Source organism: Rhinatrema bivittatum, chromosome 8 (genome assembly GCF_901001135.1).
Source record: "Rhinatrema bivittatum chromosome 8, aRhiBiv1.1, whole genome shotgun sequence".
Classification (NCBI taxonomy): domain Eukaryota; kingdom Metazoa; phylum Chordata; class Amphibia; order Gymnophiona; family Rhinatrematidae; genus Rhinatrema; species Rhinatrema bivittatum.
In genome coordinates this window covers 2,566,940-2,581,594 of record NC_042622.1, presented here as the reverse complement: position 1 = coordinate 2,581,594, position 14,655 = coordinate 2,566,940, and the positions used below count along the sequence as shown (strand labels likewise).

The window sequence follows — 14,655 nt, the reverse complement described above, 5'->3', positions numbered from 1 at the left end:
CCTGCTAGAATAATTTGCTAAGGTCTCCACTCTATGATGTAAAATTAAGTTATCTTTCACAAGAAACGTATTAGTGCCCTGCAACAAAGAACACTTCCCTTCTACCACAGCAATTCTATCTGCTCAATTCCCAAAGTCGCAAGCATGGAGTCCATTCCTGAAGAAAAGTGAAACGGCAGCCCAGAGTGGCTGAAGAGACATTCGTTCAGACTTTGCTGAACCAACAACCGCTGGTCCTTGGCCGTCACGCGCGGTGAGGGGGTGAAGCACCAGACCGAAGGCTGCCCGAGGGGGTGAGAGATGAGAGTCTGAAGGAACCCCAAGCTCATTGTCGCCAGGTTGTGACCTCTGAAAACTAAATGCGTCTAAAGTCAGCAGGGTCAAAGAGGAGCTGGACCAGATGAGAGGACCCTTAACCGATCCTTTGCACTTCCCTCACACCAATGTATGCGAAAAGGACAAATTGGTCCCGGGGTGCGCCGGCGGCGATGATGTATCAGCTCTGAAGATCTTTTATAGGGGGCAGTCCCGGAAGGGCCATCAGCCTCACCATGGGTAGGCCAGGAAGTGAGCACCGGGACTGCAAGGGAAAATAAGTAGTCCCTGCATCTCAGGACCAAGAAGTAAGCATCCTCTCTCTCTCTCCCCTTGTTTCTATTTCTAACTGCATTTCTATTCACAACCTGCTTATTAGCAGATAATACAAGCAGTTTGGAGTCATTCACATCTTCATGTTCTTTACTTCGGCCGTAAGCACATTCTTTCTTTCTGGTTATTTTAACTTCCCTGTTTTTCCTCTTTCCCATGAAGATGCTGCCCTCTGAACAATGCACTTCTGAGTAACTTTCTGCTTTATCTCCTTTATAAATGTTAGCACCAACAGTTGCGTTCCACCCTGGTTAAGGTAGAGCCCATCCTATAAACATAAGATATACCTTACTGGGTCAGACTAAGAGTCCATCAATCCCAGCATCCTGTGTCCAACAATGACCAATCCAAGTCACAAGTACCTGGCAAGTACCCAAACATTAAATAGATCCCATGCTACTAATGCTGGCAACAAGCAGTGGCTGTTCCCTACTGATTAATAGCAATTTATGTAATTCTCTTCCAGGAACTTATCCAAATCTTTTTTAAACCCAACTACACTAACTGCCTTAACCACATCCTCTGGCAATGAATTGCAGACCTTAACTCTGCATTGAGTGAAATAATTTTCTCTGATTTGTTTTAATTGTGCTAATTGCTTAACTTTCACTGCCCTCAAGCTCATCTAACACCCCCCCCCCCCCACTCAATTGCTGACTCCCCATTGTCCCTGCTCTGAGTCCTCTCTCCCTCCCAATCTTAGAATCCAGGCTCTCGCTCCACTCCGACTCCCTAATCCCTGAGTGCCAGTCTTCCCCTGCTCTCCCTAGTCCATGAGTCCCTATCCTTTATCTTTATTAGGGTTTATGAATTGCCTCTATCGGTACGCGAGGCGATGCACAAATAAAACAATCACAAAATACAAATAAAGACAATATTCTTGCCCTGCTCACCACCCTCCTTACACCCTGCCACAAACCCCTCACTTCCCTTTCTTCCCCTACTCTCCATCCTCTCTAGGCCCTGTTTTACCCCCTTTCCCAACAAATGTCTGACTCCTTGCTCTCCCCCAAATATCGAAATCTTTCTCCCTGGGCCCCAAGGGCTTGGTATCTCTAGGCTGGTGGGGTATGGGTGCTTACTTCCTCCTGCTGTTACCCCACAGGCTCCAAATCTCAAATATTAGGCAAATGTAGAGCTCCCAAGATGCAACAGTGAAGGTTACAACTCAGCTGTGCCCCAGCAGCAGCCTGATTGGCTCAGAGGTGCCAGCCCGAAGTTGGAATGGCAAGTCTTTTTTTTTGGGTGGGGGGGGGGACGGGACTTACCATTGTGATGCCCCTGAAATAAAGAGCCCAGAGGCTCTCACTGATCCTGGGGGGGGGGGGGGGAAGAGAGAAGATAAGAATCCTGGGGAGGAGATGGCAGGAGTCCTGGGGCTCTCACTGATCCTGGGGGGGAGGAGAGAAGAGAAGAATCCTGGGGAGGAGATGGCAGGAGTCCTGGGGCTCTCGCAGACCTTGGGAGGAGAAAGGGTGGAGTCCTGGGGCTCTCACTGACCCTGGGGGGGAGGAGAGACGATAAGACTCCTGAGGGAGGAGATGGCAGGAGTCCTGGGGCTCTCGCAGACCTTGGGAGGAGGAAGGGTGGAGTCCTGGGCTCTCACTGATCCTGGGGGGGGGGAGAGAGAGAAGAAAAGAATCCTGGGGAGGAGATGGCAGGAGTCCTGGGGCTCTCACAGAGCCTGGAGGAGGAAGGGTGGAGTCCTGGGCTCTCACTGATCCTGGGGGGGAGGAGAGAAGATAAGACTCCTGAGGGAGGAGATGGCAGGCGTCTTGGGGCTCTCGCAGACCTTGGGAGGAGAAGAACTTGAGCTCTCACTGACTTAGTGCAAAGATTGTTTCTTTTTCTGAGTGGATGGTTCATGATGTTTCTTTTGCCCGTAGATGACTGCCCGCCTCCTCCAGCCCCCTTCCCCCATCGCATCATTACGCTGAAGCCAGGAAATGTGCACAGTCTCTTCAACATCAACACAGATGAAACCCTAGGAGGGTAAGAACAAAATATATCCCCATCACTCTTCTGTGTCCTTCCCCAGCCCTTACAGCACTGTAATGAGGCCTCAGGTCAAAAAAATCATTTGAAGAGCATTTTGATAAAGGAACTAATAATATAAAAAATGTATTATTTATTTATTTAGTGCTTTTATATACCGACATTCATGATACAGATCATATCATATCGGTTTACATGGAACATAGGGAAATAACATTAACATAACCAAGAATAAACGAATGTTACAATAAAACAGTGCTACTCAAACTGGGAATAAGAGGAGCCAATGGCAGAGGAATTCTGAACTAAACCATATCAATACAACAATATTTACAATAGCAGTAAAGGGGATGCGATGACTAGAGGGCCTTGGAGTGAGCCTGTAGCTGGGGAGCATAAAGTCTTGTAGACTTTATGCTCCCCAGCTACAGGGATAAAGGAGCAGAAAGTCTCGTAGACTTTCTGCTCCTTTATTAGGAGCAGAAAGTCTACGAGAGAATGAAGGGTAGCTCTGGATGATCAGAATGTAAAACGATGAGAACATAGCTGAACTGAATGAATTATTTGTATCAGTCTTTACTATAGTATAGAGGACAATGGGGAATTTCCAAACCAGAGAGAAATTGGAAAAACTGGGTCACACTGAGATGACAGTTGAGGAGGTTTTGGGACAAAATTAATAAATTAAAGCATAGGAAATCGCTGGGACAGATGGCATTCACCAAGAGTTCTATGCAATCCTATCACGAAAAGAATCTTGATGTCCGAGGATTGGAGGTTATCAATGTAAAATGGCTCCAAAGGTGAACTTAAACTATAGACCAAAGACTAACTTCAGTTCTGCATAAACTGGCAAAACAGCATTATTAAGGGGGAATTATTGTTTTCTGTGTACACAGGCATATATTGCAACCAGTTTTCAAAGAGAAATTACTTGTGTGGTTTTCCTTTGACAATGAGCTACAAAGCAGTGCGCTACAAGGAGCCACATGTTTGGCCCTGCTATATATGCATGCAGCTGAGTGGCGGCAAAAGAGCACACACATTTGGTGTTTCCTTCCCTAACCAAAATACCCCCTGGGTGCAGCTCTTTAATCGATGGCTAGAAGTATGCATCTCATTTTATGGGGTAGATCACTATTTACTGGGAGAAATGGCTCTGAAAATTGTCCTGATATGTTGGGATCAGATCAGTAAGTTTCTCCATTGACAAGCAGAGCTGAATTAGCCATGACAAGTGAGTGATGTCATCCGACGGTGTTGAACGAACACGTCTCTCTAGCACAGCAAAGTTTTACTACTGAGCATGTGCTGTAATTCCCATGAGTGTGTTCCTTCATGAGCACTTCAGCCTTTTTTTGTCCAGGCTTGCACATGGACAGTACCTTCTCTCTCTGCATAATTTGTATTCTTACTTCTATCTAAAGTTCTAACTCGCTTTGAGTTACCTCAGTGACTTGGCAGCTTCTCAACAGCACTTTTCACTGCTATGCAAAAAAAGATGACTGGCTCCTAGAAGGCCACGTCTAGTGGCAACAAGGACTCTTGTGTGTGGCTGAAAGATGTCCAGCATGGATGGCCACAACATCTGTTACAGATGTCTGGGACCTAATCACAACTCAACTATGCAGTTGGTTGAATGTTGCTGAGGTCCCAGAAAAACAGGGGCTGGAAGATGGAAGAACGTCATAGGTTGTTGAAAAGCTGGAGTCATTCCTCCTCTTGAAGCAAAGCCTCCTTGGGTTCCCTCCGTGCCAAGTCGAGCAGAAGCAACTTGAGCAAAGCTCCCCCAACTGTGGTGCTAGGTTCAAGAACCTCCATAGTTCAGTGGTTGAGGAAGACATGGAAGTGTCGAGGACAGAAGCCAGAGAGTCCTTCGATGCACCCATGGACGACTTCCCCCTCCTTGCAGGTCTTGTCGGCACAGAAGAAGAAGCATTGAAGCCGATAATGCAGTTGGTGCCACCGAAGCTGAAGTTAGCACAGACGCATACATCATTGACGCATTGGGCCTTGACACCATCAGCACATTGGGCCTCAACATTGTCAATACATCCAGCTTCTGTTCCACCTATGCATCCAACCTCTGCTCCATGAACATAGTCTCACCTCCTCAATAATGGGCTTCATTTGCAGACTCTGGATCTGATATGCTCCATTGTGCCATGGTTCTTTATGTGGCCAACAAGACAGTTAATCCAGGAGGGGATTCCCTCCTGGACTCTAATAGGAGCTTTGCAGGAGAATGACCCTAAAGTGATTTCAGAGAAGGATATCTCTTCCCTAACCCCAGGTCAAAGGACACAACAGGCCATAGACCAGGTGGTTGAATTTGAGCAGACTTGCTTTACCTCCCTGATAGCCAGTAGCACCTCTTGCTTCCCCAGGAGCTAGGAAACTGAACCTTAAATACAGAGTTCAACAGGCTTCTAGTTTTGAGTTAGCTCAACTACTGCAGCAGTTAGTAGTAGTGGAGTTGGCATTAAAACAAACTAAAAAGACTAGAATCGTCTCCAATATCACTTTGGGTAAGGATCCTAGGCTGTTGGACAATTTTGGGAAGAAAGTCTTTCAGAGCTTGAAGCTCAATGCCCGCATAATTAATGACTGCATCGACAAGCTGAAGTCTCTGGTAGAATTTCTTGACCGGGAGCAGGAGCACCATTGGCAGGCCCTTCTGGTTGCAAAAGAGTGCCATCTCCTCCATTCAGTGTATGAAACATTTGTCACTGCGGCAAGATCTTCTGTAACAGTTAAATTATGTTGAATGGCCTGGTTGAGAGCTAGCTGCCTGTGTGAGGACATTTATGACAAGTTGGCCGATTTCCAGTGTTTGGGTAACAATCTCTTTGGGGATAAGATCAGAGACACTGTCAAATGGATTAAGGAGCAATATATGGCCCTTCAGTCCTTATCGAAAAAAGCTGATCAGATTTCCTTACTTTCTTTCTTTAATTGATTTACATTCCACCTTTCAGCACTTCAAAGCGTCTTACATTCAGGTACTGTAGCTATTACCCTATATCCAAAAGGCTTAAACAATCTAAATAGGGAGATTTATGAAGCTGTGATAGTTTATCGTTGGAAGGGCATTCTCATGATATTGAACCCTTACTCAACAAACTATCGCAGCAGAACCACGGCATGACTTTTTATCAGTGCCCAAAGGCACAACAAAACAATCTCGCTGCTGTATGGGGCCTAATCGCACAATAGCAGCCCACCTCACTTAAAGGGCCCTCCCACGTCACCTAGGTCTGGTCCCCAGACTTTGCCCCATCTTGTAATAGGGGCAAAGTCAGGTTGACACCACTTTGAAAAATGGCATTGATGGGCCTGAAACTAGGAGGTCCTGTGGGCCCCCAGCGACCACTAATGAGATATTTTGGAGGTACTAGAAGGGTTCATGGAGTGAGCGTCAGGGGTCCAGCTGCCCCCTCCAGACCACCAGGGTCCATGATTTTTGGTTGGCTGTGTGCGGGGGTTGGAGGGGGAGCCACTAGACCCTAGGGATATTATAATATTTGGATCTGGCAGGGAAGAGATGGGGGCTCGTGCTGGAGGGCTTGGAAAGGGGGCACTTTTATGGGAAAATGGAGGGGTTGAGGAACAGGGCAGGCTGTTGCCACGTGCTTTCCCTTGAACTTTTTTTTGTGTTTGTTTTACTTTTGGGGGGCCAGAGCTACCTCAGAAAGTGGGGGGATGCAGGAAGGGGTCTGCAAAAATCCTTGGGACTGAATGGTGAAGTTTGGGGGAGGGGGGTGTTTCGGGTCCCTTGCCCCTTTTCATTTTCCCATGGGAGAATCAGGTTCCTGTGTTGGCATCCTGATGCTGCCTTGGAAAAATAACTACAGCTTAAATGCACTAAAATAATGGGGATGAGCTTTTTCTACGTCAGCCGCATTATTTTATTAACAATGAACTGCCTATAATATTTTATACATTCAAAGCAGCTTATTTCCCTAGGGGGTGGATGTCTTTGGTGATATTGCACAGTAGTGCTACAATATGGTGATATTGCATGATGACCAGCATTTAACATGCGTTACATGCTGTTTAACTCGTTTCATTGCCTTCTAGTGGCTTAGTAAATTTGTACCTCTGGCAATGGAGGGTGATGTGACGTGCCCAAGGTCACAAGGAGCAGCAGTGGGATTTGAACCCTGGCTTCCCTGCTTCTCAGCCCACTGCTCTATCCATTAGGCTCCTCCTCCACTTTGTGTGTAAGTGCCGCTCCTTCCAGAGATGCCTCTTTTGCCAATTTCAGTGGTTTTACGCTCCACCTGTGCTACTGCATCTGTAGCTTCCAGCATGCAAACATCCATGTGAGTGATGTCAGTCTAAGATACGGCAACAGGGCCAACCTAAGCTTGGACCTAGTTTTTGATAAGACTTGACCCTCAGGCTGTGACCCCTGCAGTAGAGGGGATGATTCACCTGTTCCTCAAAGTGATGGAAGATTATCAGGGACCATTGGCTCCTCAAATTTGTGGAGTCTGGCTATCATTTGTACTTCTCCTGTCCATCAATGTTTAGCTTGGATAACTAATTACAGGTGGTATATAAAATTGAAATAAATAAAGCCTTCAATACAGATCCATGTCACTTGGCCCAGCTCCATCTTGAGGTGGAGCGGCTTCTCAGTCAGCGGGTGATAGAACCTGTCCCTCCCACAGACCATGGCAAGGGGTTCTACTCACACTATTTTCTTATCCCCAAGAAGTCAGCAACATTGAGACCCATCTTGGATTTAAGAAGACTGAACAAAAGCCTATTATGGGAGAAGTTCAAAATGAACTCCCTTCACATCATCCTGACCTACATTCAAATGGGAGAGTGGATGTGCACCTTGGATTTGAAAGATGAGTATGCACATATATCCATCCATCAATCTCACTGGAAATATCTCAAATTCAAGGTGGATTACTATCACTACCAATGCAAGGTTCTTCCTTTAGGCTCTTGACAGCCCCAAGGTTCTTCATGAAATATGTAGCACACCTTTGTATCAGAGAATTTGGGTCTTTCCTTATCTGGACAACTGAGTAATGACTGGATCTTCCCAAGCAGAAGTGTTGGACTCTCTGCATAAGACAATTAATCTCCTTCAGTTGCTAGAATTCATTATCAACTTTACCAAGTCAAACTTAGTTCCTACCCAGAGATTCAAGCTCATTTGAGGAGAAAACATTCCTCCTATCAGCTTAGGCATTTTATCTTTCAACATTGCTCCAGAATTTACTACAACAGGATCAAGTCCTAGTCCAAGCAATCCTAGTTGTCCTTGGGCATTTGGCATTTGGCAACTGGTGTTTGTGGTTCCCATAATCTGCCATTACATGAGAGTTCTCCAGTGGGATAAACTGTTTCAGCCCTTATCACACCCTGTGAAGGTTACCACGGAGATGAAAATATCTCTCCTTTGGTGGCTAGATCCAAAGGTCCTGGAGATAGGTAATCCTATTCAAATTCTGCCTCATCAGGTAATGCTAACAATGAATGCATCCACCAAGGGGTGTGACGCACACACATGGGTTCTTTCCAAACTCAAGAGATCAGGTTAACGATGGAACATCTGTTTCAAATCAACCTCTTGTGCTACAAGCCATTTGACATGCATCAAGAATATTCTCACATCTCCTTCAGGGAAAGAGAATTCTGATCCCAACTGACAAACAAGGAGGCACAGGGTCTTCGACCTTCTGTCAGGAATCTCTGAGAATTTGGGATTGAGCTCACAGGCACAAAACTTTTCTCTAAATAACTTAGCTTTCCAGGATCTCCAGCACACTGGCAGATTGCAACAGTAGTGTTTTTCACTCCCATAAGTGGTCCTTGAACTATTCGACTTCTGGAGTCATCCATCAATCGATTTGCTCACATCAGAGGACAACAGGAAAGTTGAAAAAATTGTATACCTTCTTCAAAGCAAGTTCAGATCCAATCTGGATGCTTTTCTACTGAAGTGAGATGCAGATCTCCTGTATGCCTTTCCTTCACTTCAATTGAGGATTGGGAAAAAGAACTCAAAGATCAGGATCATCTTGTCCTCATAGATCTAGCTTGGCTCAATGTGTATTTCACTTACCTTATCAGGTTGTCAGTCTGCTCGCCTATCTACCTAGGATCTGATCTGGCTCTACTAACCCAAGAGTAAGATCATCTTTGTCATCTGAACCTATCCTCCCTCAACTTGATGGTAGGTATGTTGTGTGCGCGATAGTTTCATCAGAAGTTTAAGAAGTAAGATGAGAAAATTAAGAGTGTATAGCAGTGAATGATAAGATAGACATAACTGGCAACTCAGAGAGCTGGTGAAAAGAGGAAACTAATGGGACAGTGTTATGTCAGGGTACAAATTATATTGCAATGATAAGGAGGATCAACTTGGTGGGAGTGTGGCACTTTATGTCCAGGAAGGTATAGAGTCCAACAGGATAAAGATCAGACAGGAGACTAAATGCTCAGTAGAATCTATATGGGTAGAAATCCATGTGTGTTGGGTAAGAGTATAGTGATAGGAGTAATACTACCGTCCACCTGGCCAAAATGGTCTGACAGATGATGAAATGCAAAAGAGAAATCAGGGAAGCAAACCAATTTGGCAGTGCAGTAATAATGGGAGATTTCAATTACTCTAATATAACACCAGGACATGCTAGAGAGGTAAAGTTTCCTGGATGCAAGTTCATGGAACAATTTGTTCAGGAACCAACGACAGAGGAGATCAAATTCTTAGTGGAACGCAGGATTTGGTGATAGGTAACAGTTGTGGGGACACTTGCAATAGTGATCATAACATGATCAATTTGAACTAATAATAACTGGAAGGGGGACAATAAGTAAATCTGCCCGCTCTAACACTAAACTTTCAAAAGGGAAACTTGATAAAATGAGGAAAATAGAAAAAAACTGAAAGGTGCAGCTGCAAAGGTTAAAAGTGTTCAACAGGCATGGACATTGTTTAAAATACAATCCTAGAGGTGCAGTCCATATGTATTCCACACATTAAGAAAGGTGGAAGGAAGGCAAAACGATTACCGTTTAAAAGGAATGTTAAAATGTGGATTTTAAACAAGCATTGGTAATGTGAACGAAGAGAGCAAGTGAAGGGCAGTGTATATTAGAACCTTGGTGATTATCTGCAAAATTAGCATTTTAGACATATTAAGATGGGTACAATTTTACTTGACATTTTTCTACAGTATAATTATGTTTTATTATTTTACAACATTTCATTTTATTATTTTCTATATGAAACCAAATTTAAAGATTTTAGGAAATGTACATGTAATTTTAAGCTCAGATTTGAATTATTGAATTACATTTTTATGATATGAATCTTTGTTACCGATTTTAATGCATTGGCACTTTAAATATTTTAGTTTATTTTAGATATTTAATGTGATTGTATGTGCCTTGATATAAACCGTTATGATGGTAAAATTACTTAATGACGGCTACAGAAAGTTACTAAATAAATAAATAAATGATTAAAAGGCAAGGTGAAAGACCCTATTTAACCAAAAAACTTCCTTCAAAAAATTGGAAGGATCCATCTGAAGAAAATAGGAAAAAAGCATAAGCATTGTCATGTTAAACATAAAACATTGATAAGACAGGCAAAGAGAGAATTTGAATGAAGTGGCCATAGAGGCAAAAACTCATAATAAAAACTTTTAAAAAATATATCCAAAGCAAGAAACCTGTGAGGGAGTCGGTTGGACCATTAGAATGATCGAGGGGTTAAAGGGGCTCTTAGGGAAGATAAGGCCATCAAAGAAAGACTAAATTAATTCTTTGCTTCTGAGTTTACTAATGAGGATGTTGGGGAGATACCGGTTCCGGAGACAGTTTTTAAGGAGATAATTCAAATGAAACCAAATCACAGTGAATCTGGAAGATGTTATCTGGGATACTGATACACAGATAAAAGGGAAAAAAGCATAGGAGTGCTTCTACAGCCTAGTCCTAAAGGAAATGAAGAAAAGTGTGGCAGGGTTTTAAACTTGCTGGTGCGGCACTTACTACCTTTAGCAGAAGACAGAGACTTACTACCCTTAACCAATAAGCCTTGATACTTTTAATGCAACTGCAACATTGCTCCCCACTTGATAGGGGGGAAAGGGAATTGGATTCAAGACAACAACCAAGAGGGCCATGACGTCTGGTGGTACTGATACTCAGGCATAGGAAAAAGCACAGGATGGCTTCTATGGCAAGTCCTTAAGCAACGCACGTCAAGCAGCACGGTCTGAATTTTCAAGGAAAGCTATCATCCAGTAAAAAATGTTGCTTGCTTGAAATTTTATCATAAAGCTTGGGATAACTGCATGGAATGGCAGTTACTACCCTTAAGAGAAACATGGGGGGTAGCCTGCATGAAGTGACAATTTGCTATTTAGGGAAGCTTGGTGAGCAGACTGGATAGACCATTTGGTCTTTTTCTACCATCTTCACGATGTTACTATGTTATGTAGTAGGCCAGATTGACAAACTAAAGACTAGCAAATCACCTGGGCCAGATGGCATATATCCCCAGGTTCTGAAAGAACTAAAAAAATGAAGTTGCAGATCTATTAGTAAAATTTGTAACCTATCATTAAAATCATCCATTGTACCTGAAGACTGGAGAGTGGCGAATGTAACCCCGATATTTAAAAAGAGCTCCAGGGGCGATCCGGGAAACTATAGACCAGTAAGCCTGAACTTCGGTTGCCAGGAAAAATAGTGGAAAACTATTCTAAAGATCAAAATCAAAGAACATATAAAAAGGCACAGCCAACATGAGTTTACCCAAGGGAAGTAAGTCTTGCCTCACAAATCTGCTACATTTTTTTTGAAGGGGTTAATAAACGGTGGATATAGGTGAACCGGTATTTATTTTATTTATTATTTATTTATTTATTTTTCTATACCGATGTTGGTATATACCTTCACACCGGTTTACAATAACTCCTTAAAATAAATAAAAATACATAATTCATAAAAACAAAATTTAAGATACAAAAAGTTTCATACAAAAACATAATAATTTAACCAATCATATGGAGTAAGAGTTACAATCATATAAAGAAATAAAATTATCTAATGAATTAAAGTAATTAAATTAAGACAATATTGAAATTAAAATATTAAAATAATATTTTAAAAATAAAATGCTCCCCCTTTAAACAATTGCCCCCTTCCTTTCCCCCCTGTAAATAGCCGCCCCAATTTTTATTCCCCCCTCACCCCAGTTCTGTGTAAATAGCTCCTCCTACCACGCCCCCATTTTTAACTATTGCCTCGGGCTCCCCATTAGAGCCCTCTCTAACTCTTGTTTTTGCTGGTTATCCACCCCCACTTCCCCGTTCTATGTATTTTCTACCTGCTCTTATAATGTAAACCGACATGATGTGTATTTTAATGTCGTTATAGAAAAACTGTTAAATAAATAAATAAAATATAAAGGTTCCTAACTGGCTTCAATTTGAAATGCTTGAGCATACAACCAGGTTTTCAGTGCTTTCTTAAAAATTTTTAAATTACTTTGGAGCCTTAATTCGGTAGGTAATGAATTCCAAAGGCCTGGACCAGCCAGTGATACAGCCCTTTCTCTGATGGAAGTGAGTCTAGCCGTGGCAATAGATGGAATTGTAAGGAGCCCTTTGCCAGCTGACCGCAGATTTCATTGCGGAGAATGAATGCGTATGACTGCATTCATCCAATCTACCTGCTCTGCATAGATTGCTTTGTGTATCAGACATAGAACCTTATATTTTATTCTAAATTCGACTGGTAGCCAGTGTAAAGTAGCAAGCACAGGAGTGATATGGTCTCTTTTGTTTGAACTGGAAATGAGCCTGGCTGCGGAATTCTGTAAAACCTGCAATGGTCTAATTGTTGATTTTGGAAGACCAAGCAGTAGAGAATTACAGTAATCTATGTTGGTAAATATTAATGCTTGGAGTACAGTTCTAAATTCCTCGTGATTCAATAAAGGTTTTAAACGCCTGAGAATTAATAATTTGTAATAGCCTTCCTGTATCTTGATTGAAATGTGATTTTTTTTTAAGGTGAATTCGGGATCAAGCCATACGCCTAAATCTCTAATCTTGCCTCCTAAGGAAATGGATACCTTCTCCATGTTAAAAACTGTTGAGATTTTGTGTTCTAACATGTTTCTGTTTTTTCACAGTTAAGGCTCAATTTCATTTGTTTTAATAATTGCCTAATAATATTTAAAAACAAATTGGCAATTTTAAAAGTAGATGTAGATGTATTTGGATTTTCAGAAGGTGCTCAACAAAGTCCATTATAAAAGGCTTCTAAGAAAATTAAAACACATTGGGAGTGCAGTTAGTGTAGCTGGGTTTAAAAAAAGGTTTGGATAAGTTCTTGGAGGAGAAGTCCATTAATGGCTATTAATCAAGTTTACTTAGGGAATAGCCACTGCTATTAATTGCATCAGTAGCATGGGATCTTCTTAGTGTTTGGGTAATTGCCAGGTACTTATGACCTGGATTGGCCTCTGTTGGCCACAGGATGCTGGGCTTGATGGACCCTTGCTCTGACCCAGTATGGCACCTTCTTATGTTTGAGCATATTGTGATTTACATGTGAATATTGTGTAATATTGATCATATTAGTCTACTAGTTGAGTGTGCAGTTTTAAATGGAAACATTTTTCATCTTGGTCTCAGCCAGGCTCCTTGAACCTTTTGCCTTTTTTCTGAAAGATCTACAGTACTTGTTCTCCTTCTCCTCTTCAGGCCTAAGTACGTCAGTGATCAAATTATATCTCATTGCCATTACCACTTATTACCGTCAAGTGGATGGAAAGCCAATTTCTATCATCTTCTGGTTTCGAAGTTCATGAAAGATTTGTAGCATATAAGACCTCTGGTTGCCTAGCCACTGGTGACTTGGGATCTCAATGTCATCTTGGCACAATTGAAGATGCCTCTCTATGAACCATCGGCATCAGCTTCCTGAAAGTTTCTTACCTGGAAAATGGCGTTTCTAGTTGTCATCACTTTGGCTAGAAGAATCAGTGAGCTACAAGTCTTGGTTCATTACTCTCCATACCTACAATTTTTCCAGAACAGAGTGGTTCTGTGCACTCACTCCAACTTTCTGCCAAAATTGGTTTTGGCATTTCATTTAAATTAAATGATTGTTTTGCTCATGTTCTTTCCAAGACCTCATGCACATAAAGAGGCGAAGGTCCTCCATTCACTGAACTATAAAAGAGCCTTGGCCTACTGTCTAAAGAGAACTCAACTACATCATCAAGCTTCTCAACTTTAAGTCTCTAACGATCCTAACTGGATGTGGTTGTTGCCAAGCACATGATGTCCAATTGGCTAGCGGACTGTATCGCACATTACTATGTTCTGGCTGGCTTCTAGATTCTAGACTCTGTCAAGGCTCATCAAGTAAAGACCCATGGCTACCTCAGTGGCTCCACTAAGAGCTGTGTCCATTGAAGACATCTGCAAAACTGCAACTCTGTTATCAGTTCACACTTTCACATTCCATTACTGACTAGACCAGTGGTTCTCAACCGGTGTGTTGCGACACACCAGTGTGTGTCCAAGAACACACAGGTGTGTCGCTACACTTCCCGGTCCCCTGCTGACCCAGCTGCTCCCCCTACCCAAATGAAATAGGTTCTCCACCCGGGCTTAAATTGCTGATAGCCCAGGCAGAACACGGCCAGACAGCTGGAGTCAGTGGCACCGGCATTCTCTCTTCTTCCCGCGGCCCGGAAGAGGAAGTGGTGAGCAGCGGGTGCATGCCTGGGAAGAAGAGACCATGCTAGTGCAGGCAGCGATGGCCTGAAGAAGAGAAGAGAGGTGCAGCCTGAGGAATGAGCAGCATGGCTTGGAGAAGAACAAAGAATGTCGTCAACCCCCATGGCTGATTGGATTCCTTTCTCCGCGAGGGCTGAAAATGAAGGAGGTTGCTGCTGCCTTTGGGGTTAGAAGTGGAGCTAGCCGCTAGTTTGGGGGAGGGGGGAAGAGTGAG

At 43.0% G+C, this 14,655-nt stretch overlaps 1 protein-coding gene across 1 annotated transcript in view; it reads left to right on the top strand.

The window, feature by feature from the left end:
• Positions 1-14,655, top strand: part of MYLK2 (myosin light chain kinase 2) — a gene marked incomplete in the record, with an annotated part of 96,273 nt that overhangs the window by 24,733 nt on the left and 56,885 nt on the right. Inside the window, 1 exon segment of the mRNA XM_029611028.1 lies at positions 2,535-2,640. Coding sequence (XP_029466888.1) covers positions 2,535-2,640 — 106 coding nt within the window.